At 41.0% G+C, this 25734-nt stretch overlaps 1 protein-coding gene across 3 annotated transcripts in view; it reads left to right on the top strand.

Moving 5' to 3' along the window:
• Nucleotides 1-20032, top strand: part of MRPS27 (mitochondrial ribosomal protein S27) — a 99644-nt gene extending 79612 nt beyond the window's left edge. For all 3 annotated transcript variants that reach the window (XM_031666210.1, XM_031666211.1, XM_009208592.4), the window contains 7 exons: nucleotides 1308-1422; nucleotides 5263-5341; nucleotides 6926-7041; nucleotides 11161-11263; nucleotides 13332-13474; nucleotides 15713-15880; nucleotides 18406-20032. In XM_031666210.1, coding sequence (XP_031522070.1) covers nucleotides 1308-1422; nucleotides 5263-5341; nucleotides 6926-7041; nucleotides 11161-11263; nucleotides 13332-13474; nucleotides 15713-15880; nucleotides 18406-18645 — 964 coding nt within the window. In that variant the 3' untranslated portion in view covers nucleotides 18646-20032. The remainder of the gene's footprint in view (nucleotides 1-1307; nucleotides 1423-5262; nucleotides 5342-6925; nucleotides 7042-11160; nucleotides 11264-13331; nucleotides 13475-15712; nucleotides 15881-18405) is intronic.
• The last annotated feature ends 5702 nt before the right edge of the window (nucleotides 20033-25734 follow it).

The following is a 25734-nucleotide window of genomic DNA, read 5'->3' as shown; positions in this document are numbered from 1 at the left end:
TGAAGAGAATCAGGCGGCCTAGAAGACCCTAAATCCATAAAACATCTTTGGATCTTATTTTTGCCAAATCTCTCACCAGAGCACTAATAGATATCCTAAATTAAATACTATTTCTCACTTCCTCTCCTTTTCTTAGCTATTACTTTGGCAGAGAACCTGTTCAGAGGAAACCATCCCAATAGCAGATGGCAGGAAATAGCAGGAGGCAGACTGAATTATCAGCCTCTAAAAGGCACTAGTATTCATCTGTACCGTTGACTCTCAGTTATGGCATGGAATCCTTTAGCACTAGGTTTTTGTCTCTCCTCTTGCTTTTTAAGAAAAGAGTTTGATTTTCATGGGGCCCAGTGATTGGCCTGCTTCCTAAATGATTAAGGAAAGCATGGGGATTTCAGGTAACATGATATAGTATAGTATATGAAGGTCCATCCTAATCAAAGTAGATAAATAAAAAGAGAGACTACAGAGCCCTTTCCACCCCCATCTTAGAGCGCAATCTCCACTCAGTCTTTTGTCATGAACTCCAGGAACTAGGAGTAGCAGCTTCCATCCCAGGTGTTAGCAGTGTGCGTGGACTAAGGCAAAAGCAGCATTTGGAATTCCTTTCCAAGCACCATTCCTTTGTAGGTATACTATTATTGTATATAACTCATACTGGGCTGCTTCAGACTTTTAAGACCCTGTGGGGAGCTGTAGGAAGTAAGGGATAAACTGACGAGCTACAATGGAACTGTGAAGAAGGCAGTGTGGGATTGTGGATCTTGGAGGACATGAATGTTAAATTTTACTCAACTTTTATTTCTTTTCCTCTGTTTTCCTTTGACTCAGTGAAGAATGTCCCAGTCTCTCCTAAGAGCCACAGGAAATATCACTGTTACTCAAAGCTGATTCTCCTCTACAGAGTTGCTATGCTATCCTATTTTTTATTTTCTTCGTTTGTTTTAAATTTCCAAAGTTTCAGCTTAAGCTTCACACCTCTTCTAATGAAATATCTGTTTATATAATGCCATGATTAGTATTTTCCCCAAATCATTTTTCATAAATCTCTTAAAATAAGGTATTGAGGTAAGGGGTATAAGGAATACAATTTTTGTAAATCTTTTTTGTTATTTATTAGTTTGCCTTCTCTTTACCATTTCAGACTTTGTGGTTAATGAGTTTCATTCTCAAGTTTTTATCAACTGTTGACTTTTATGAATTTCTGTCACATTGCACACTAAATATCTAAGAGAAGGACCTATCGATGGAAGATGTGTTTTAACATGTAAGAGTTAACACCAGTTTTCTCTTCTCTTCTGCTTATTTAGATTTCGACACAGCCCCAACTGCTGGTACCTGAGAAACTGGACTATCCACAGCTGGATTAGGCAGTGTCTAAAATATGATGCACAAGACAAAGCCTTATATACCCTTGTAAATAAGGTGAGTGGTTCCATAGATCTGCAACCTGTTTTTCTGAGTTTAGATGATATGATGTTTGTACCTACTGTAGTACAGCAAAGAATAACACCAGAAATAACTTTTAAAAATTATTTGACCTCAAATATTCTTCTTATTAACAGAATGAAGCTGGGTATAAGTTAATAATGAAGCTGGGTATAAGTTAATAAATTTAAAAAAAAAAAAAATCCTGAGCTGCTGCTTTTCCAAACATAGTGACTCAGAAAAGGACAGGTATAAGCAAAAGGTAGTCTAATCAGAAGAACTCTCCAGTGGTGGTCATTTCATTCTTGATTGCTAAGCCTTAGATTTCTTGCCTGTTTCCCTCTGGTGAAGTGTAGGGAAAAAACATGACCATGTTTGCTCCTATGTGTTTTGAGTTCCCTGACTCCTCCCATCAAGCCTGAGACCCTCTAGGATTAGGATCTTTCTAACTGTTACAGCACCCAAGAGTTGAGTCTTACTTACCTTCCACAGTATGCAGTAAATACAAAATAAACAGAGATTTAGAATGTTATTATTGTGAGTCTGAAGCTAAATACTAGTTTGAACCAAAAAGATATTTTAACAGTCTTTTAATGAAAAGGTATTGTGTCTATAATGTCACTGGACCCTGAAAGTTAGCACCGAAAAGGAATACTGATTTTGAGTCCCCTTCTGTGCAGAATGTTTTATTTCCATGACTTGGACCCAATTCAACTTAATATGTGTTATATACAGTTTATTTGTGAGACATTGGATTGGTTATTGATAGTGGATACAAAAATGAGCAATATTCTGTTCTTGCCCTCAGGAAGCTTATAATTTAATAAGGCAGATAAGCTGGGTTACTTATAAATCTAATATTAGGCAAATGTAAGTGCCGCACAAGAATATTTGTAAAGGCCAGGCACTGTGGCTCATGCCTGTAATCCCAGCACTTTGGGACGCCAAGATAGGAGAATCACATGAGCGCAGGAGTTTGAGACCTATAGTCCCAGCTACTCTAGAGGCTCAAGTAGGGGGATCACTTGAGCCTAGGAGGTGGAGACTGCATTGAGCTGTGACGACGCCACTGCACTACAGCCTGGGCAACAGAATGAGACCTTGTCTCAAAAAAAAAAAAAAAAGAAAAGAAAAGAAAAGGAAAACAGTGAAAACAACTTGGAGAATTAAGATGAGGGAATCCGATAGGAAGGACATAATTAAAAGAGACTTGAGGTACCATTTAAGATGGTCACCAAAAGACGTATGCTTGCACATGGAGATGGGCTGGCAGAAACAATATTACCAGAGGTATATCTAGGTGAAAACAAAGACTCAGTCTGAACAGTAATACATTGCCTTTTTCTGGGGTATAAGGTATGTTAAGGGAGGAACCAGGTAAGGAAGGGAGTAAGAGATTGAGCTAGTTCCCTAGGTAAGTCCAATCAAGATGATAGCCTTGAATCTCAAGAGGAGAAAATGGAAGACCCAGAGGAAGGAATGGATTAAATCTTGTTTTCTTCAGTTCAGAGTATAATGCCACACATTACACTCAAAGATTCCTATGATAACAAAACTAGGAGGGTCTAGAATGTTTGCTGCTTCTCGAGTCTTTTAGTGGAAAGGACATCAAACTAGAAATCAGAAGGTCCAGTCTGTAGCCCCACAGACTCCACTGGTTGCTGGTAACTTTAGGCAAATAACTATATTCTTCTTGCTCTTAGTGTTTTCCACTCTAAGTCAAGTGGGTTGTAGTAAATCAGTGATTTCCAACTCTGGCTGCCCATTAGGGTCACCCAAGAAGCTTTTTAAAAAATGTAGATGTTTGCCTCTACTCCTGAAATTCTAGTTTAATTGATCTGTCTGGGGCCCAGGCATTGGAATTTAAATTTTTTTTTAAATAAGTTTAAATGTTTCTGTCAGTTTCGGGTTCACAGTGTAGGAGAGAAAACATAATTTATTTTCTTTTGCTTTTAGGTTCTTAGTTGAGACACTCTGCTGAAAACAAAAATCAGATTAACAAAAGAAAAACAAGCAGAAGATTATTAATATATGCTGTACTCATCACACAGGAAAGGCCTCAGTTCAAAAGTGTTTCTATCTCAAGGCAGTGGCTTAGGGCTTTGCTGAAATAGTATTTCAACCAAGGGACATAAATCCTATACAGTGACAAGACAAAGGAAGGAAAAGTTACAGTCTTCAAAAGGTGGGAAAATGTGGGAAGATAGTAAAATCTGTTCTCAGATTCCTCTGGTGCCTGCTGGTGCCTTCTCTGGGCTTAGAAGCAAGTGCTGTTCTAGGAAGGAAGGATTTGTGTGCTGCCATTAGGCAATTGGAGGCTGTGGCAGAGTGTTCCCCTGCATTTTCGGTGTCTTTCACTTAACATCCTCAATGATTTTGGGGAGAAATATTTTTGTTTCCTTCAACAGCAAAACTGAGTGAAAAGTACATAGATGTTCTATGTACTCCCTGCCCCAACACATGCATAGCCTTCCTCATAATCAACATCCTGCCCCAGTGTGGTACATTTATTACAATTGATGAACTTATGTTGACAAACTCTTGTCACCCAAAAGCCCTAGTTTACATTAGGGTTCACTCTTAATGTTGTACATCCTATGGGTTTGGACAAATGTATAATGACATGTATCCACCATTGTGGTATCATCCCTCATCCCTGACTGTTCATCCCTCATTGGGTTTCTTTATTTGTTTGTTTGTTTGTTTTTTAAAGCTCTCAGTTCTCATTTACAGCCTGGGTTGAGAATCATTGACCAGTTGATTTCTAAAATCCCTTTCAGCTTTAATGATTTGTCATCCTAAAATATTTTGGTTTTTACCCTGCCCTAGGGATTAATACTGATTTGGATGACTGCTTTGAGAAATATAGACACTGGCCATGAGCTACAACCTTTAAAATAGTGATTTTTTAGACATGTTTCCCTTTCAGCACACCTGAGGCTCCTATATATAACTCCTGGAAACAATGAGTCAGCTCAGTGGTGATTCACAGTTGGGGGTTAGGACTGTATCAAAATCTCTCAAGGAGATAAGGATATAGTTTAGAAAATTCCTCAGGTGTTTCTACTGGTTGCAAGAAGGAAGAATGGAGCTTGTGGGGAATGGTGGTTAACATTACTGAAGAATTTGAAACAGATAAAAATGCAGCCACAATCTGGATCACTGGTAGTAAAATGAGTATGCATGAAAATCACGAGAAGCTCACTAAAAATTCAGGTTTTTATTCTCAATTCCCAGAGATTCTGGTTCTGTAGGTCTGAGATGTAGGAATCTGTATTGTTAAAAACACTCCGAGAAAGTCAACATCCTGCAGGTGCTAAAGGGTCCACATTTTAAGAAATCTGAATTCTCAAGTATTCAGTTGTATGACACAACTTTCTAGAAATTTAATAGCAAATATTTGTTGACATATTTCTTGGGACCTGAAAAGCCAGGCTAAGAACCAGAAAATGCTGTGTAATGTCTGCTTTCTCATGAGAGTTTTTGCATTGTTATTCATACTTTATAAAAAGAGTCACTGAACCAGTTAGGGGGGTTGTGTGGGTTTCTTTTTTTTTTTTAAGCTATGATGAGGTGTTAGAATTGAAGCCTTGGTTTTTACATATCAGTTGTCTTATATCAGACACCCACTCACAACTTTCTCACACTGACCAACAGTGCCTCATACCAGACCTCATGAGTCATGGCTTCTGTTTCACTGTCACAGATGCTGTAAAATGATAGTCAAATATTTTAAAGCTAATAGTGGCAGGTTTTATTCTGAATAACATAGGCATATATTATAGACTAAATTAGATAATTTTCTCTTTTTTTCCTGTTATGTTCATTTCATTATAGGTTCAATATGGAATTTTTCCAGATAACTTTACATTCAATTTACTGATGGATTCTTTCATAAAGAAAGAAAATTACAAAGGTAAGAAACTAAGCCCAGATTCAGTGTTTATAGGGCTTCCGGCTCCCAAAGGGAGGTGTACAAATGTAGGAACTTCCCCTTTTTTATTTCTTAATAACATCTCTTCATCACTCTTTTAGTCAGAAAAGTTTAGACGATTATCATTTATGCAAAATTTTTAAAAATATTATTTTTATTTTTGTTAAGATAAAAAAATCAAAGTACATAAATGATTATAGAGGAAAAGTAAGTTAATTATATTGTCCAATCTAATTTCACTTCCCAAACTGACTGAAATGTAGAATATAAATAAAGGATACAGTAAATTTATTTTTCAAGTATAATTTTGGATTCAGTAATGAACAGTTGGCAGAAATGAGATTTTTTTTTTCAACTGAATTTTTAGCCTGTACTCTTTTAAAATATTACTGGCTCGTTTATGTAAAAGAAAATTCCTTCCAGGTTCTTAATTTTCTACTGACTTATTAGATGACTACCTGGTCTACCTGTCTATCTCAGTTTCCCCATTTGCAAAAAGAACAGACATTCATGCCTATGGCCTCATTCAGAACCATGACAACATGTGCAACCAGCTTGCTAGGAACAGCTGCAAATCAGTGCTATTTTATAGTTATGAATATATGTAAAAATTGGTTTAAAAAAAACTCATTAAGTGAAAAGTATTTGTTGTGCTTGTGATATGAACAGGCACTATGTGTTAAGCCATTGTTAATATTCTCTACTTTACCACCAAATAACTACAGAAAGAAATTGTTTGACTTGATTTTCTTGGCCTCCATCTATGTTGTAGAGTATCAAGGGAAAATAAAAATTGCTTAAAGACCACTTCCCAGGCTTTAATAACCAGCATTAATGTGCAAACAAATATCTTATGTTATGTGTTATACTCAGAGGCTTATAATTTATGAATGAGCATTTCCCATTCCCTTCCAACAAGTATTTTAAACTGAGCCTTATTGTCCTTTTTATAGTCATTATTTTGCTTTCTTTGAAATAATACCTGAGATTTAGGGTTTCCTTTAGCATTTTGTCCTCTTCTGCCTTAACAGTGAGAAGGTACCAGAGCAGAGAATAGGGCAGTCAGACCAGCCTCTCTGCTTTGCTTGTCAGGGTGACCTTGAGAATATATGTGTCTCCTTTATGCCTTAGCTCTTCTAGCTGATAGACATGATGCCTTAAACTTGCATCACAATTTGAGCCATTTTCATATGTATTATCTTGTTGAACTGTCCAAAATTCTTTTGAAGTAGATGAAGCAAATAGTAATTTATTATTATGAAGATGATACTGGGAGCCAAGAGAAATTAGTGGTTTGTTTAATGTCCTTGAGGACATTGGTGCAGTAGCACCTGATTTAGTTCATTCTGGTATGTAAAATAGAAGCTAAAGGCTTAGGAAAAGCCTGGTTTGTGGAAGAACTAGGGCCAAAGCCCGCATATTTTACTTCTTAATTCTGTGTTGTTGTTGTCGTTGTTGTTGTTGTTTACCATGCCCCACTTTTTAAGAGTGCTTATAGTTAAAAGAGATTTGGTAATATTACCTACAACTAATTTCCTCTGATTTTTGCTTTCGTCTTCTTGCCAGATGCTTTATCTGTGGTTTTTGAGATCGTGATGCAAGAAGCCTTTGAAGTGCCTTCCACCCAACTTCTCTCCCTCTATGTTTTATTTCATTGCCTGGCAGAGAAGACAGACTTCAGTGTAAGTGATCTTCCCTAAAGCAGCATTAAGAACTTTAGAAAAGGCAAGCAGGGGCTTGCTCTCAAAAGCTAGAAAAAGGTGTCTACTGCTCTGTGGCCAGGCACAACCTGGAATGTGTGTTTATTCTGTGCATTTTGGTTACTGGTTTCTAATGAATGGAATTGGAGGTTGTTCCACTTGAGTCAAAAGTGATTGCATATTTTGAAACCTGAACTAGGCTGAGTGCACCTCAAACATTCAGAAATGGGTCGTTGGAAATCATTGAGAGCTGGACATGGCATGTCAAAGAGGCAGTGAGGCAGCTAACATTGACCATTACCTGGGACATTAAATACTGATTATTTCATTTGTATCAGTATTTTCCTAAGGTTTCTCTAGGGCAGTTCCGTTTTGGAAAGTCTACAATATCAAGTTTTGGTTTCAGGTCTTAGGTTCGCATATTTAATCATTGCTTATTGTTATCCTAAGAATAACAATAGCAATAACCGATATTTTAAGTAGCACTTACTTTGCACCAGGCTATGTTCTTGTTTTAAATGTATTAATGCATTTAATTCTCACAACAACCCTAGGCAGATAAGGAGACTGGGGCCCAGAGATGTTACAGAGTAACCCCCCAGCTAGCAGGTAACGAAGCCACGTGGTAAAGCCAGTCAGTCTGCCTCTGCCATCTGCCCTTAACCTCAATTGTAAACATCAAAAAATCCCAGTTTGGGTAGGAACTGAAGAGGTCATTTAGTCCAGCCCACATTCTAAAGAGTAGATGGCATGTTATGCCTTTCTAAGATGAGTGTCATAATCTTATGATATACCCCACATTCATTATTAATTCATTAAATATACTATATTGAACACATACAAATTCCATACATTGGCAAGTACTAGTTATATAATGGTGAGCAAATATTTCCTGCTTACAATCTAGGAAGAACACAGACATTTAAACAAAACAATCATACAGGTATAAAACTATGACTGTCATGAACACTACAAAGGAGAAATCTATGAAAAGAATATATTATAGGGAGTTTTCTCTGTATTTTAAACTTAAATTGGTTAGGAAGGGCTTCCTTAAGGAAATATTTCTTAGGTTACTATTGAAGGATGACTGGTAATTAACTGGCTAAGGAGGGGAAGAACAGTCCAAAAAGAGGAAATAACATGTGCAAATGCCCTGTGGCACAAAACTTATTGAAAAGAAATGGACTGGAAGAAGATAGTCAATGTAGTTACGACAGAAAATGGTAGGGAGGACGTGGAGTGAGATAGGGTTGGAAAATGTAGGCCATACTAAGCCATTCTGTGTTCATTCTAAAAATAGTGAGAAGCCCTTGAAAAGTTAGAAGCAGAGGGCATATAATAATCAAATCTGTGTTTTGATAAGGTCCTTCTGGCTGTACTGTGGATGAGCTATCAGAGCAGGGCAAGTATGGCTGTGGTCAGACGATTTGAGAGACTGCCTTGAATCTGAGCAAGGGATAATGGTAGCATAGAGACCAGGATATGATGCAGTTAGAGAGTGGGCATATTTGAGAGGTAGATAACAAGATGAGGCAGGGAAGCAGGGGTCACTTATTGTCTCCTCAGTTTCTGACTCATACATCTGGATGGAAGGGGTTCTATGTGTTGTTTGCAAGAGGGAACTTTGGGAAAAGACTGGATATTATGAGAAAAGTCGTTACTGTGGCTCTGAACATGTTGCATTTTGAAATTCATTTGAGACAGTCACGAGATTTCACCAAGGAACTGGGGGCTTAATGGAAAGATCTAGACTGGAGATACAATTTTGGAGACTTATACATCCATGTGTAAATGGTTGCAAAAAGTGACTTATACATACCTGTGTAAATGTTTCCAATGTGAGCCAGAAAGTAAAAAGAAGGGAAATCAGGAATGTGTTGGACCACAGAATCCACAGGAAGAGATGGTCTACTATGTAGAATGCTTCCAAAGGGGTAGGATAAGATGAGGAATAAAAAAAAAGTTCACTAACTGCATTAGTGGCATGGGAGGCACTAAATTGTAACCTTTGTTTCCATATGAGTAATGGAGGAGGATATCAAATTGGAATGGATTGTAGAATGATTAGAGGTATAGACAACTCTTTTAAGATGCCTAGCTATGAAATGGAGAGTAAAGTGGGGAAGTTGGGAGAATGAGGATTTGCTTTGTATTAATGGAAGAGGCAAAGCATAAAATGGAAAAACTTTGAGGGCGTTGATGAAACAACACCTGAATTAATCCATTATAGTAGCTACAATAGAAATTAAAGGCTTGGGCTGGGAGCAGTGGCTCATGCCTGTAATCTCAGTACTTCGAGAGGCCAAGGCAAGAGGATTGCTTAAGGCCAGGAGTTTGAGACCAGGCTAGGCAACATAGCAAGACCTCATCTCTACAAAAATTGAAAATAAAAAAAATATTAACCAGACATGGTGGCACATGCCTATAGTCCTAGCTACTCAGGAGGCTGAGTTGGGAAGATCCCTTGATCCCAAGAGTTTGAGGTTACAGTGAGCTGTGATCACACCACCTTATTCCAGCCTGGGCAATAGGGCAAGACCCTGTCTCCAAAGAGAAAAAAAGAAAAGAAACTAAAGGCTTGGAAGAGATCTGTTATTTTATGTTGACACATGAATAGCTTCACGTAAGCAGCAGTAGTTGCAGGAGTCCCAGACAATGATCAGAGAATTTCTAAGACAGTCATTTGTTTGTTTTCATTCATCTTTTTTGAAGTCCTTTAGAAGTATCACCATCCCAGTCACTGTCACCACCCTTTCTTGACTCCTAACACATAAAAGGTATCTAGTGCTTAGATATTTTAGTGTTCGTTTGGCTTTAATAAACCCTGCTACAGCCTAATACTGTAGCTCATGTTTTTCCCTACAGGGGGGAAAAATGTTTTTAAGGCTCCTTATTTGTTATTCACCGGCCCCACTTTCCATGCAGTTTTAAGTGGGGGAAATCAAACTTCTTAGAGTGATTTCCTTTTGAAAGTAAAATGACCTGGTTTTTAATTACCAACTCTTTTGTTTACCTGTGCTGCCGAAGTGCTTGGGGGGGTTGTTTTTCTCCTGAGGTCTTTGCTTTTCTCAAAGATAGGGGAGCAGCCTCAAGAAATGACACTTGTATTGCACAAAGGCTACTCACAGTAAAGAGGTTTGGGTGCCTGTGAACATCTGGGGTGCCTCACTTGCACGTGGCTGTAACTGCAGCCTGCAGACATTATTCATTCTCTGCTTCCTCCCTAATCTCTGGGTGCAGAGACCAGTGCAGGGCAACCTGAGCTTAGTGTTCTATGTTTTGAAGCCACAGTTAGGGCTCTAACTCTGTCCAGTGTGTACTCATGTGGCACCAAGAAGATCACAGATCCTACTGGGGAGTTGCCAAGGCTCTCCCCTGACCGCATTACCAGCAAGTCCTCCAGTCATCATTCCTACTAGCCTGCAGCAGGTTTAGCAATGCTTGTGTTTCTGCCCTTCGTTTCCCCCGTGTCTCTAAAGGCTTCACTTTTATTGAAGCGTAATTTTGCACCCTGGGTTGAAAGAAATGATCACTGTTTCTGATTGCCTCATTTGTTTTTGAGAGGCACAAATCTATCTAAAAGCAATTTAATAGTGGTATTTATTCTAACACTCTGAAGAAGTCTTATCATTGCTAAATTGTTTAAAATTCAAAAGCTTGCTCGATCAGGCCACAGCAGTGTGAGTGATTGTGGGGCTGATAATGTGTTGAATCTTTATTGATTGTCTCAAGTGAGTGTTGGTGTAAAGTGTACTCTTTATTTTTGTTTTGTTTTCCTTTTCTGATTGTAAAAGAAACACTTATTCGTTGCCAATTTTTTGGAAAATAATAAGAAATACAGAGAATAAAACCAAAATTGCTCATAATTTCACTGCCCAAAAATTTATTAACATATAGGGTATTTCTTTCCTATATTTTTCTTTGACATAAGTACCTTTTATTCACAAAATTAGGATTATAATGTATATATAGCTTTGTTCTTCTTCCTTGTTTACTTAATACTATAACATGTTCTTTTCCTCGTGTCATTAAAAGTCACATTTTTGTATAAAGTACTCATTGCTTAGATGGATCATGATCTGGTATATTCTGTTGCAGTGGGAAGAGGAGAGGAACTTTGGTGCATCCCTATTGCTTCCAGGCCTAAAACAAAAGAACTCAGTGGGTTTCAGTTCTCAGTTGTATGGCTGTGCACTTCTTGGTAAGCTAAATGATCCTTACAAATATCGTTCTTCATGGTCAGAATTGTTGCATTCTTCCAGTTCATGATAAAATTGTAATTTGATTTAAATTTACCAGTGAAATCCAATTAGCCTTCATTTTCAGACATAAAAATAGACCTTGATGGCCTTACATAAGAGAGTAAAGAGGGTTCGTAAAACCTGCCATCACTGGCAAAGCAAGAACTAGTTCTGGTGGACATAGGTAATAATATTCAGTGGTCATCAATCTGAGGAAGGGATCAAAAAGAAAGAAAGGGATGTTCTGGCCCTGTTTAGGGAGACTAGGTAGTAGAATCTTTTCCAGTATTAACAAAGATCTTTCTGTCTCTTTAGATCTAAAGTCCAGAAGGTAAGAAATTAAGAGTTAGAGTTAAACTTGTATCTTTGGCATTGTTTTCAGGTAAGGGAAGAGCACAAGTAGTAGCACTTCAGGAAAAGTAGAGTAGTTCATGGGCACCATGTGATTGCACCAGGAGGTACGATGGTGGCTTTCCTCTTGTGCCCTGATTGCATTGAAAATCAGACAGGTTAAGAGGACAACGCCTTCTGAAGAATGGCCTCAGAACCTGGGTTGTGTGGAATCTGGGCAAATAAGGTTCAACCTAAATGTACATAAAATGTTGTCCTGATTTACAGAGTTTTATTAAATGCATGTTATTTCATTATTCTCCCATTATCTCTTAAGTAGTTAGACATCTCTCAATTATACATTGCTTCTGCTTACCTTTGTTTTTGAAAATCACAAAGTTATAGCAGTTTGACTGCTTTTGAAGTTGATCTTTGCCAACAGAATGTAGTGTGTTATTCTTGATGCTGATTTATAATAACTCAGAGGAACTTCAGAGTTTATTGACTGTCTGTCAGACTCACAAAGGAGTTGACCACTCTTTTTAAAAATCATTTTTTCCTTATTTGCCACCTACTTTTGATGTTGATTTACATGTATTTTCCTTTGCTTTCAGATTAGCATTCAGTACTGTCACACAGCCTGAATTGGTCAGAAGTGACAGGGCAAAGAAAATGTACTTTGTTGTGGTTTGTGAGCAGAGGCCCTGGTTCTTTGTGATGGCAGCCATCAGATCAGAAGCTCTTTGCTCTCATTGTGTCATTTGCCATGCAGCCTCACTCAACCCTGATGGAAGCAGCTGCCCAGAATGTAACTGCAGCCCAGCCCCAAGCACCTTAAAGGTCTAAAATTAGCTGTCTCCTGATAAGCTTTGTCTGTTTGTGTCCTACTCTGGCTTTCCCAAATCCTCCTTCCCAGGAAAGATAAAAGAAGGTAGATTTAAGACTGAACAGCTCAAGGTGACTTTGGTCATTAGTGCAGAGAGGTTCTGCGCCACAGGAATACAGACAGCCATCTCTCTACCAGAAGATCCTGCTGTCTAGTGTCCACATCTTGAACTCCAGGTGTGATGGCTTGAGGTACCCAGAGAAACGTTCACGTCCAGAGATCCAAAAAGATTATGAGCATGAACTCTGTGATTTTAAAACCAGTGAAACTCAAAGGAAAGAAGGGAAAGATGAAGGTTTTTTTCATAAGGATTGGGTGTGTTGAAGGATTCCAAAAAATGGCAAACATTTCCTAGCAGGGAAGGTGGTCAGATGTTGACAAAATTTTCACAGTAGGAAAGTTGTGAGATTTCTTTTTCTGGGGAAGATTTTGTTCTTGAAACAAAAATTGTTTCTCAGTTGACTTGTTTTTTTAAGGGTATCCTTACCTAGAGCCATATATGTCAGCTTCTCAGTTGCCCTCAGCCCAGTGGTTTATATATACATCCTCATGAAAATCTCCACCAGCCCAAATGAGAAAGAAGAGAAACAAGTTCATGTAATTTTGCATTACAAAATGGAATTTTTACCACATTCTTCATTATCCATCTGAAGTGTCACTGGATGAGATGAGTCTCTTGGTACAGATTTGAAATGATTCTTCTCTGTTTCTAGAACTGCCAGGTGAACATTCACTTGGGCCTTCAGGTCCTCAGTCTTAGAAATAGTGGGAAGACATAGCTGAGCATTCTTTATTGTTCTTTTTGGCCACAGGGAAGGTGGAGTTGCAGCAAGGGCTACGGGCTGTGTACCACAACATGCCTCTGATATGGAAACCAGGCTACCTTGACAGAGCCCTGCAAGTGATGGAGAAAGTGGCTGCCTCCCCAGAAGACATAAAGCTGTGTAGAGAAGCGGTATGTTCCTCAGCTCTAAGGCAGTAAGATTTAGCCATCTGTTTCCCATAACCTGAGCTTTAAATTTGTTTTCATTGTCCTTCCCCTACCCCTACTTTCTGTATTTCTATAGAATAGGTACCTATGCAGTTGAAAAAATGCAAAACCACAAACATTTTCAATGCTCCTAACCAAAGGCACTAGAAAATTTGATTAACATTGATTTATAGTTCATTGTGTAGGAAAAAAAAACTATTCCACTGCCTCGTCCCTCACCTCCTTACCAAAAAAAAAAAAAAAAAAAAAAAAAGAAAGCTCATTGAGAACTCACGAGAGGGTAAAATTTCGTTTTAAATATGTTTGCCATTTCTGTAACCCCATGTAGTCTACATAGCATGTAGGCTACGTAACATTTTTCCCCATAAAAGTCCTTAAGAAATGAATCTGAGGACCAGACACGGAACCGTCTTAAACCATTCTGTGTGAATGTGTGATGCTGATGAGATCTGACCCAGATGTTTCGTTCAAAGTTCTGAGGTGTTCACTTTACCAGAACAAGAACACTACCCTCCCACCAGTCCCAAAGCTCGTGCCTCTTGGTCACCTAGGACGCTTTACAGCATGGGATTGCTCTAACTCCAGGCGACATGATGCGCCTTACACCCCACAGGCAGCCATAGTGTCTGCTCCTGTCCAAACAGCTTTTACAGCCAATTGAGGCCTGAGAAGGACATTGGTTGTCTTGTTACCATGGTGTAAAGGTTACCATAGAGCCACGTATTTGTTTTTTCTTGACTCTGGTTGCTAGGGCTCATCCCTTGGCTTTCATTTCAGTCCTGAGGTGGTCAGGTCTGGTGTCTGTCCTGTCACCTTACACTTATGTATAGTGAATCATTATGCTGTTTGCCAGACATTAATAACAAAGGATATACATTTGTTACTATACTGGTTTTAACCCTGCTATAGTCAGTACTGGTGATTGAAAACACAAAATTATACATAAATACTTTGCTAGGGAAATATTCCTTCCAATCTCAGCCAGATTTGCAATCTTTGCATTCTAACAGTAGAAAATGTGTTCACATGTCAGCAAAAATGTGCTATGTGTCCAGTTTGGGTGTGATGTATTAGTGGTATTAAAAGGCCTTGGCATATTTGTAGGATTTGTGTTCTGATGTGACATGGACAGGATTAATTGGTTTCCAGGCAGGTGTTTCTGCTGGCCTTGCTGTTGTTAATATCCCATTTCTGATCATTAGGCCCTCCGTGGGTCAAGGGAGATGTACCTCAAAGTGAAAGTAGAGGGGAGAGGGGTCAAAACAAAAATCTTCTGTTTTTAAATTTACTTCCTAAGTCACAGAAATCACCTCATTCAAATGAATTTCATGTATGCATCTCTGGTCTTTGCCGGCAGCTTATGTGAATTACACTGATGCTTAATTTACAGATACCATGTGAGCTAAAATCTTTCTCTGAGGGGGACCCTTGCCTATATCCAGAGGCTTTAACATACGCTTAAAATGGCCTTTGGTTGGTTGTGTTCTGTAGTTGTCTATCCCTTTGTCCCAAATCCAAACTGACTGAGGAAGAAAGACATGGAAGTGGGAAGTACTTTAGTGTCCATCAAGCATTATTCCTGGATTCCTATCTGGCTAACTAAAAGCGAACTTAGCTGCCATTGTGCTGATTCACTTATACAAATAATTCTTAGCTCGCTTATTTGGTATTTTGTTGTTGTTTTGTCTTTGAGACAGGGTCTCACTATGTCACTCAGGCTGGAGTGCAGTGGTGTGATCATGGCTCACTATAGCCTCCGCCTCCCAGGCTCAAGCAGTCTTCCTGCCTCAGCCTCCTGAGCAGCTGGGACCTACCACAGGGGTGCACCACCATGCTTGGCTTTTTTTTTTTTTTAATTGATGGGGTCTCCCTATGTTGTCCAGGCTGGTCTCAAACTCCTGGGCTCAAGCAATCCTTCCACATCATCCTCCCAAAGTGCTGAGATTACAGGCATGAGCCACCATACCCAGCCTAGCTTGCTTATTTCTACTATTTGTTTTGTACTGTTTTCCATGCCATCTGATAGGGTGTTTATAATGTGAAAAAATATAACCATTTATATTTTCTACAATTTTATAAGAGAAATCTTTTCCCAGTCTTTTAGAGCTCATTCTTGCTTTCTTTCGCCTTTTCCAGCCTCTCTTCACCATGTGCTTTTGGGCCATAAGACATGTAGTTGCTGACCCTCTTTCTGCTCCACAGCTCCATGTGCTGGACACAGTGCTGAAGGCTCTGACTTCAGCTGATGGGGTTTCAGAGGAGCAGTCCCAAAAAGATGAAGACAAGCAGGAGTGGGAAAAACTGGTGGAGCAGTTAGACATCGAGGAAACAGAACAGTCGAAGCTTCCTCAGTACCTGGAACGATTTCAGGTGAATCATAGCAGAATGTGTCTCTCTTAGCAGTGTATAAAACACACTTCTCTCCTGTGGTGATGGACAAGCATTCTTTCTGCATCAATGTCACACACAAAGAGGCATTAAAAACTGACATCAAAAATTACATTTGTATTGCTTTGCACAGGAAGCGGTCTTAAACCAATGGAATTTTTATGCTCCTTTTGTATTTGAGCTAATCGGTCACAGTTTTGTTCACCAAGGTAGCATGTCATTGCCCACGCATTCCTGATATGCGCCTGTTGGCTAGGTAGTTGCTTGCCTCCACAGCAATAACCTGACTCCCACCCCAGGTGGAAAGTATCTGGCCATTTCTCCATCTTGCACTAAATGTGCTTGATAACCTAAAAACCCAGTTAGACACTATAATGCCACATTTGCGTATGTAGAGATAACACGCGGGCGTCTCTCTTTGCTCATCTTTGGCAGCTGTGTTGTTCTCTTGTGCTGCATGGAAGCTGTAAACAGTTTGCACTATTTCTTTCCAGAACAGCCCTGAGCACTCAAGCTACCTTTGGTAGCTTCTAACTCTGTATATCCCAAAATGCTCTGTGATCAGTGTCAGGAAAGAACCATGTTCAATGTTTGAACTCTTGGCTTCTTAGCTGCTTTGATTCTTGTCTAGTGCAAAGGGGGAAAAAATGCTGCCAGAATGGGAATTCTTTGTACAGCAAAAAACTTTCCCACTTATTGTATGTGACTTGTGTCATTTTGGTATTGATAAGATGTAAACTCTGCTAGAGTTTACATTAACTCTATTATGTTTAAATCTTTTCAGTAATTGGACAGAACCTAATTCCCAGTGTTATAAGGGGGAGCCTGTTGTATTTTTAGCAGCAATTTCGCCCAGTACTTCTATGAAGTCGTTGCTCAACTTCCCTCTTAAAATTTGAAACTGAGAAAGAGAGATTAATCGATGTTCCCAAGGTACCCAGAGAATTGGCAGTATAGCTGGGCTGAGAATTTGCATGTCTGCCCCTTCAGGCTCTTTGCTTAACCTTGTATATTAAGAAAGGCTGAAGAAAAAAAATCTCCTTAGCCCCATATATTATGATTCATTGCATTCACATTGACCAAGGTTGCCACACTATTCTTAAAAATTAAAACTTCCTTCCCTTGTTTCTTATATACTTTGCCTCAGAGAATAGAAACCTGTGCCTGCATTACGTTGTCAGCCCTCATTCCTCTACGAATGTATTTTTATGAACATTTTAAAAAGACAAGTATTTATTGACTACTAACTGCGTGTTGGGCACCAGTGCATTTCTGCTTGCAAGATCTCTGGATGCTAGAGACTACCTTTCTCATGTTAGATGACAGCAAAACTGAGAAAGAGTAGCCCAGAGTGACTGACTTTAGATTTGAACAAAAGTTTGCCGACTCATAGTTGAGTCCTCTTTGTGGTGTCCCAGACTGTCTTGTTGGCCTCAAACCCCACATGAAGAGTGTTATCAGAGAGAAATCGTTTTTGTTTTATATTTCCTTTTCTTCCTGTTGCCTGATTTTTGTTAGTCTGAGGTCATTTGTTTGGGAGCCATTTTTATATGATTGACTCTCACACTAGGCCTCTGGGCCCTCCTGGAGCCTAGACACCCTGCCCACCTCCAACCCTGTTACTGGAGCAAGCCTCCTTTCCTGTGCCAATGAGTGGCGTTTGTTTGTGGAACATGGGGATGTGTGGTATAAGCTACAGCTGGCCCCATAAGTGGCTCTGTCTCTCTAATGAGAGAGTACATCTCGAAGTACTTAAATAGATTAATGTTTTTAATACTTAACTTCTCCAGGAACACACCACCAACCAAACCAAGCTGCCATTTCAGTTGGAGCTGTAAGCAGGCCGTACGTAAAGGCTGACCTGCAGTGGAGCACAGCAGGTGGATGCTTCTAACAGCGCAGGCACTCAGGGGAGCTATTCCTTGAACTGATTTCTGTCTGTTGAGAGGAACTCCAGGAAAGCAAATACATGTTTCAGTTATTCTGAAGGCACAAGTATGGTTGGGCTTGCTCCAGTTATCAGATGCCTCTGCCGTTTTGTTTGCATATTAGAATTCTTGTTCTTGGAGTTTGCTGCTTGGTTTGGTTTAGGTCAGGGTGGAAACATAGATTTGTTAGAGGCTGGCCATCTCTGTGGTTTAAAACAAGAAATTACACAGGGAGACACAGCATATGGAATTCCATTTACTGTTTGTGAGTGAAAGGAGAGAAATCACATGCGGTGCATCTTAGCAAAATTGCCGAACTGAAGAAAATAACAAAAGCTAACAGCACCTGGATGAAAGGTAGCGTGACAATTTCCCAACAAAATGGTTTTTTTCTACCAGCAAAACATTTGGTTATTTTGCAGGTGACTTCATTCTGGGACACTAGAATGAGGACTAAACTACAAGTCAGCAAACTTTTGTTCAAATCTAAAGTCAGTCACTCAGGGCTAGTTTTTCCTCTTTGTATCCTTCTCTCACTTCTCTACCTTTCTCCTCATTTGTCCCCTTTGTTTCCAACAGGCCTTACATTCTAAGCTTCAGACTCTGGGCAAAATTGAGTCAGAAAGTCTTTTAAGTCTGACCACCCAGCTTGTCAAGGAAAAACTCTCCGCCTGTGAAGCAGAGGACATCGTCACCTATGAGCAGAATCTGCAGCAGTGGCATCTAGACCGTGTACAGTTGATCCAGAGAGAACAGGAACAGAGGGAGAAAGCGAAGCAGGAGTACCAGGCTCAGCAAGTAGCGAAGGCATCTGCCTAATTGGGTCCCCCAGGACCCCACCCCTCTCACAAAAACTTCACTCGACCCCGTGCCAGGACTCAGCAGTGGCCTGGACAGCAGCCTCCGCTTTCTCTACCCATCTTCTTTTCTTTAAGCAGGCTATGTGCCCTACATGGCAAGGCACCATGACTGCCCATCGAGATGCCAAGAAGGGCTGTGGAATTATGCAGGTGGCTAGTGGTCAGACTGAAGTCACCGGCTGAATACTTTAAGGAGGGCTCTTGAGGCTCATGATGGAGTTCCTGGGTCACAGGGATTAGTTATGAGCATTAAAGTTCCTAAGACCCAGTAATGGTACTGGGAGAAACCAAGGCTGAAGAGTCAAGTCTGAAGCATGGGCTTTTCTTTTTTGTTGTTTTTGTTTTTTGAGACAGAGTCTCACTCTGTCACCCAGGCTGGAGTGCCGTGGTGCAATCTCGGCTCACTGCAACCTCCGACTCCTGGGTTCAAGCAATGGTTCAAGCAATTCTCCTGCCTCAGCCTCCTGAATAGGTGGGATTACAGGTGCACACCACCACCCCCGGCTAATTTTTGTATTTTTAGTAGAGACGGGGTTTCACCATGTTGGTCAGGCTGTCCTTAACCTACTGACCTCAAGTGATCTGCCCGCCCCGGCCTCCCAAAGTGCTGGGATGATAGGCGTGAACCACCGCGCCCAGCCAAGCACAGGCTTTTGAATGGTCTCCCTCTCCCCAGCCCAGGCACATGAGGCCAAGGTGAGCTGTGCATCCTGAGACCTTGTGTCCCTGAGTCTCCTCTCTGAGTGCAAGCTGCACTGTGGGCTGGCTGTAGGATACTCACATTCCCACGTTCTCCTTTCTGGCACATCTTGCCCTTCTGGACCTGCACTGGGAGAAATTCAGGACAGGAGTGAACTCAAGGCCATGAACTCGCTGGATTTCAGTTTTTAGGCACCCACTGGGATGTTTTTAGGATGTAAGAGTTTTTGAGGAGAAAGCTAGCTCTAGCGTGAAGCCTTTTTGGCTTGGCTTCTCCATCGTGTTGCGGTAACATTTTTTTTTTCCAATTTTTTTTTTCTAAAACATTATCTCAGCTCGTGTATCAAGTAGGTGAAATGAGCCTTTTGTGTACACACAGGCACATGTGCGCACACACAGCTTGTGAGCACACATTTTCTGTTGAAGTTAGAAAATGAGATGGGTTGAGGCTTGAAGTGCGTCGGAGATACGAATGTTGTCAAACTGTCAGGAGACGGAAAATTCCTTTCTGAAGTTTCTCGTCTGTGAGAGTGGTCAGGGCAGACTTTGCTTACTGTGTAGTGTTGCCCTTAAGCACAGTGGTGTAATTTTATTCAAGATTGTGCTCTTCTGTCAAAAACCTTTGGAAATAAATGTTTTGGGATCACGTTAGTGTATTCTTTATCTTTGGGGAAAGGGAGAAGGGAGAGAGAGACTCATTGTTACTATGATTTTGAGGAGCATACTTTCAACCCTCCCTCAGACTATGGGATTTATAATGATAATTACCACCACTAATATTTAGTAAGGACTTAACTGTAGGCTGAAAACCCAAGCAGCCCTATAAGGGAGGTACCAGTGTCCCCATTTTATGAAACCAAGCAGCTCCCCTGCTGCTCCTCTCCCTGCCTGTGGCCTCCATGTGGAACTGCAGTCAGGATCCATCACAGGGCCCTTTAGACTAGCAAAGCTGCTGAATCTTACTTAGGCAGAGGGCCGTAACCAAAAGTCAGTTCCAACATTTTGGTTTACCAACGACAGCTTTTCAGCCACTCTCTTATTACATTAAGAGGAACATTCAAGACAAACCGAAGGGCAACTTTTGCCCAGTAAATTAATGACTGTCACAACATGAAGTATCTGGTTAAGGCTTTGGCTCAACGTTTTGCCTTCATTTTTCTTCCCCCTCCAGCCCCAATGTACTTTACTTCCAGTCTTCACCAAAAGAGACCACTTCTGCCACTGTACTGTGGTCCCACAGGAATTTCCATGTTCCCTGCTCCTCAGGATTCCTTCCACACTTGTGCCCCATTTCTCAGGACTCTTGGAGTCTTTCCCCTCCAAATATTCTGCCCTTTCCCCATGTCCTTATCTCCTGAGCTATAGGATACTCTCCCGCCTTCCTTCACAATTGGCTCTTCCCAATACGGTTGTCCTTAGTCCCTTTCCCTGATGTCGTCTTCTGTATTTCTTCCATGTGGATGGAGAAACTGCTCTTGGTGCCCTGGTCTCTGGAGATGACCTCAACTGGGTCATCTCCCAGTAACAAATTACCTTCTGCAGCTGACCTGCCGTAGTGACAGCCAAACCTCCAGCCTCGTATCACGAATCCAAGATCTTAGATCCTGAAGTCCCCACTCTCCCAGGCTTGTCTCATACCATGACTGCTGCTGAACCAGCTTGCCCTGTAATTTCCCGCCTGCTAACCCTTAGCCTTTACCCCATCACCCCAACTCTTGGCCTCCAGAATGTGCTGCTCTTCCAGTGTGGGCCCCATGGTCAGCCATCCCCCTGATGTTCTCATTAGCATCTTGGTTTTCTCTCACTCCCTTTATCCAGGCTCACTTACCAGCCTTCAACCTACATCCTTGCACCCATCTGTTACGGGCAGAATTGTGTTCCTTAAGAAAGGTAAGTTGTATCCCTAATCCCCAGTCCCTTAGAATCTGACCTTAGTTGGAAATAAGTTCTTTTACTGAGGTAATCAAATTTAGAATGAGATCATCAGGGTCAGCCTGATCCAATTTGGTGTTTTTTTAAAAGGGGAAATTTGCACACACAGACTCACAGAGGGAAGATGAGCATGTGACTGTTCAGGCCCAGGAACACCAAGGCTTGCCAGCAAACACCAGAAGTTAGAAGGGGTAAGGACAGTTCTCCCCTAGAGCTGTCAGAGAAAGCTTGGCCCTGCAGACACCTTGATTTCTGAGTTGTAGCCTTCAGAACTGTTTTAAGCCACACCATTTTTGGTACTTTGTTACTGCAGCCCTAGGAAACTGATAACACCACCATTAATTTTGTCTTTGGTTCTGACTTACTAAGTGTAGATACATAAAGTCATAGTATTAGGCTGATTAGATTCTTCTACAAAATTATGGCTGTTTCTCTTCAACTCAATAGTCCTTCCTTTAATTGACTCTCATATTTGCTTCCATAACTTTTCTATTCTGCGTTAGCTCGAAGCTCTGCCTTCAGAACTACAAGCAGATGTTCTCTCTCCATCACCCTTCCTACTTTCAAATATAGGTATCCCCTCCCTCCTTTCCAAGGTTAGACTCTTCATTTGTGACCTTGACCCGTACCTGCCCACCTGTTCTACACATTCAAGCATTTCCTTTCCATCTTATAGCATCTCTGTTGATTTCTTCTAAGTCTACAGTCTTATTCAAGACCTTATTCAATGCTTTTTAACAGCAAAAAAGCCTTTACCCTGCCATCAGTCAAGCTGTTATGCTATGTCTCCTTCCTTATGTCTCCAAACTTCTTGAAAGGGTATCTACACTTACTGGCTCATTGCTCATTCATTAGATGCTGAGAATTTGGCTTACAGCTTTACCACTCTGCTGCACAGCATGGCCATCAACTACAGTGATCTTTTTTTTTTTTCTTTTAAATGCTCCACTCCATTGGGTACCACTGACCACCCCTTATAAGCTTGCTGTCTGCAGCAGATGTACTGTCTGTTCCAGCACTGCTTTCAGAAGCTCTCAAGTGTTCGGCCTATACTGTGTGCAAGGCACTATACAAGTGCTATGAAGTTTGCAAGGATGAATAAACTATAGATTTTACCCTCAACAGATTCTAGTGAGGCTGGCACATCCACACCCGTCAACACACAGCTGAAAGGTGTCATTAGACAAACAGTTAATGTATGTGGGAGTTCACAGGAAGATCACTTTAAGCCCAGCGATGGGAAGAGCTCTAATGAAGGGAATTAATTGCCTGCTTTGTGCATTAATTAGTCACATACGAGTGCCTCAAGCTGCCCTGGGGTCCTCTTTCCACAGAGGCTTGTGTGGTGTGTTCATGAGAAAATATTTTAAATTAAGCTAAAATGAACAATTCAGATTAAACTTGTTTTGACCCACATCCCATACTTACCTTGGCCATAAAAAGGAAGAAAAAGCAAGGCGGTGGAAAAAAGAGAAGAAAGAAAAATGATGTATTATGCTCCCCTTGGTGCTGTGTTGCCTTGGCACCCAGCCTTGCACCCTGTTTTCCAACCATCTTGTTGGCTGTGGAATCAGGTAGGTGTGTGAGAAGATTGGTTTAGATTCAACAAGAAGTAGTCAGAGGCCTTGAAAATAAGTTGATTATACCAGACACAGTGGCTCACACCTGTAATCCCAGTACTTTAGGAGTCCGGGCCCAAGGATCACTTGAGGTCAGGAGTTCAAGACTAGCCTGGCTAACATGGCAAAACCCCATCTCTACTAAAAATACAAAAATTAGCTGGGCATGGTGGTTGGCACCTGTAATCCCAGCTATTCAGGAGGCTGAGGCAGGAGAATCAATTGAACTCAGGAAGCAGAGGTTGCAGTGAGCCGAGATTGAGCCTCTGCACTCCAGCCTGGGCAACCAAAAAAGTTGATTAAAACCTTTTTTTCACACTGAAAACAATTAGTTTGTTTTTTTGTTGTTTGTTGTTGTTGTTGTTGTTGTTGTTTTGGCTGCAGGTAACTGATGAACTTTGGGAAACCTTCTTGTTTTAACCACCCAGGAAAGGAAAAATAGCTGCTGTGGTAGAATAAAGAACTTAGAATTAGGTATGAAAAACATTTCTAGAAGCTCATTGTGTCACTTAGGCCCCCCGGGAAGCAGATCAGCATGAGTCAGAGGTGGCAGTGAAAGCAGTTTTGTGGGGATAAAGCCTGTGAAAAATGAAAGGAGGTGGAATTGGGATTGGGTGAGGAAAGCCTTCAGGTGGAGGTCCTACATCTGGAAAAGCAAAGGAGGGAGGAAGCACCACTGCCTAGCCTCTGTTGCTTGAGATGGGGGAGACTTTCAACACCCATCATCCCTATTGCCAACAACACCGAGCATAACCTCCTTTCCTACTGTGAGTCCTAGTCTACTACCAAACCCGGTGACACAGGTGCCTGCTCACCATTGCCCTCCCAGTGCATTCCCAGTGACCTTGATAAGCAACGTGCCACCTGGCCCTCGAGGGAACACAGTCCTCTGCTGGGTCTTCTGGCTTCCTGTGATAGATGTATCCGCTCCAGGAGGCCGCCCTGAGACTTTTAATCCTTTTCTCCTGGGTCTACCAGGTCAATTTGGGTATTTCAGTGGTTCTCAGTTCAGGCTATCCCTTTCTCCAGGCTTTTTTTATGAGCCATCATCGCAGCAAGTCTGCAACACCCCCTGGAGTGTTAAACCCCTTAAGTATTTTATGGATTCTGAATTAATTATTTAGAACTAATTGATGAGACTGGCCCCAGACTTTAAACTCCTTGAAGACAGGCACTCTGTGTATCTTGTTCACAGTTGTGGCCCAACACAGAGAACAGGCATTACCATGAGGAAGGGGCTTATAAACATTTATTGAGTGAAATATTTTTTGTTAAGTTGAAAGGAAAGTCTTCTAGCTGAGGTATAATTCCCAGCAGAAATACTGAGATGCTAGAAGCCACATGTCCTAAGCTGAAGGTTTAATGCCAAAGAAAGCCTCTTTGGATTTCTACAAAGTGTAGTGTAAGCCAAAATTGACACCAGGAGGAAGATTTGGCGGGGGGGGACATAGGGGGTGAGCATGGTGCATCACATCAGAATTCTCTCTACATATGTGTATCCCACTTATCTGCCTCAAAGCAAGGAGTTAGGAAGTGATGAAGCTATAACACAAATCTTATCATTTCTAGACCAGTAATAAAAGCCAATGTTTATTGACCATTTTTAACCAAGTGCCATATTAAATTTTTGTATGCATGATCTTATTTAACCCACAAGAATATGACCATTATTACAGTTCTTTTTATATACAAGATAACAAAAACTTAGAGAAGTGATTAAATGCCAAGGTTTCCCTCTGTGAATTGGAGAGCCAGGGTCAAACCCGTATCTGACTCCTAAAGTGCACTCCCAAACTCGGAAGATCACAGTCTCAGTTTAGGTTCCCCCTAAAGCAAGACAGGAGACAGAAATTTGAGTGCAGGTGCATTAGTTGGAGGTGATCTTACGAAAGCAGGTGAGGGAAGGAGAAAGTGAGACAGGGTAGAAAGGAGAGCCAACAAAGGGTGCATGATTGAGTGGATTGTGGAAACCGGCTCATTCTTGCTGTGGACCCTCTGAGAGACCGTGAAGAGCACACCTCAGCAGTTTCCTCTGAGAGGCAAGGAAGCTAGCTAAGCATTTGCCCATTCAGTCCATTCCCTTATGGGTTGGGAACACTACAGCCTACTCCTAGTGCAGCACCATCACACTCCCATGACCAGGAAACACCCTTGGGCAGAGACCAGGAAGAACTTAGATTCTAGTGAGGTTGGCTCATTCGCACCTGTCAACACACAGTTGAAAGGTGTTGTTAGAGAAACACCATCCACTGGTGGAGAACTGTCTGCCGATGACCAGGAGTAAGCCCAGGGCAGTGGTTCTCAACCAAGAGTGATTTGTTTCCAGGGGATGTTTGGTAATGCCAAGGTATTTTTGATTGAGCTGCTATTAGCATCTGACATTTGATAATGTCAAGGTATTTTGAAGGGCTGCTATTAGCATCTCGTTCGTAGAGGTCAGGGATGCTGCTAAAATCTTACAGTGCACAGGATAGTCCCTCACAACAAGGAGCTATCTGGTCTAAGATGTTAGCAGTGTCGACGTTAGAAATCCTGGCCTAGGGTTTATGGGTGGAGCATTCACAGGACTTTTTCAGGGAATGTAGATGAGACCCAACAATGATATTTGTAGCAAATAGCTCATTTACAAATGATATTTCAGGCTAGAAGAATCATTAATTCAGTAGCTGTTTCTTGTCTAACTCTGAATATAAATATAAAATACGCAGTGATGCAGAGTAGGCCATTATTCTTCCTGAGTAAGATCCATTAGGGAAAAGAGTAAATGGTGATTTATATGGTTTTGCTGTCTGGTTGTA

Source organism: Papio anubis, chromosome 5 (genome assembly GCF_008728515.1).
Source record: "Papio anubis isolate 15944 chromosome 5, Panubis1.0, whole genome shotgun sequence".
Taxonomy (NCBI): Eukaryota; Metazoa; Chordata; class Mammalia; order Primates; family Cercopithecidae; genus Papio; species Papio anubis.
Note: the sequence above shows the minus strand (reverse complement) of the source record. Positions and strands in the feature narration are given on the sequence as shown.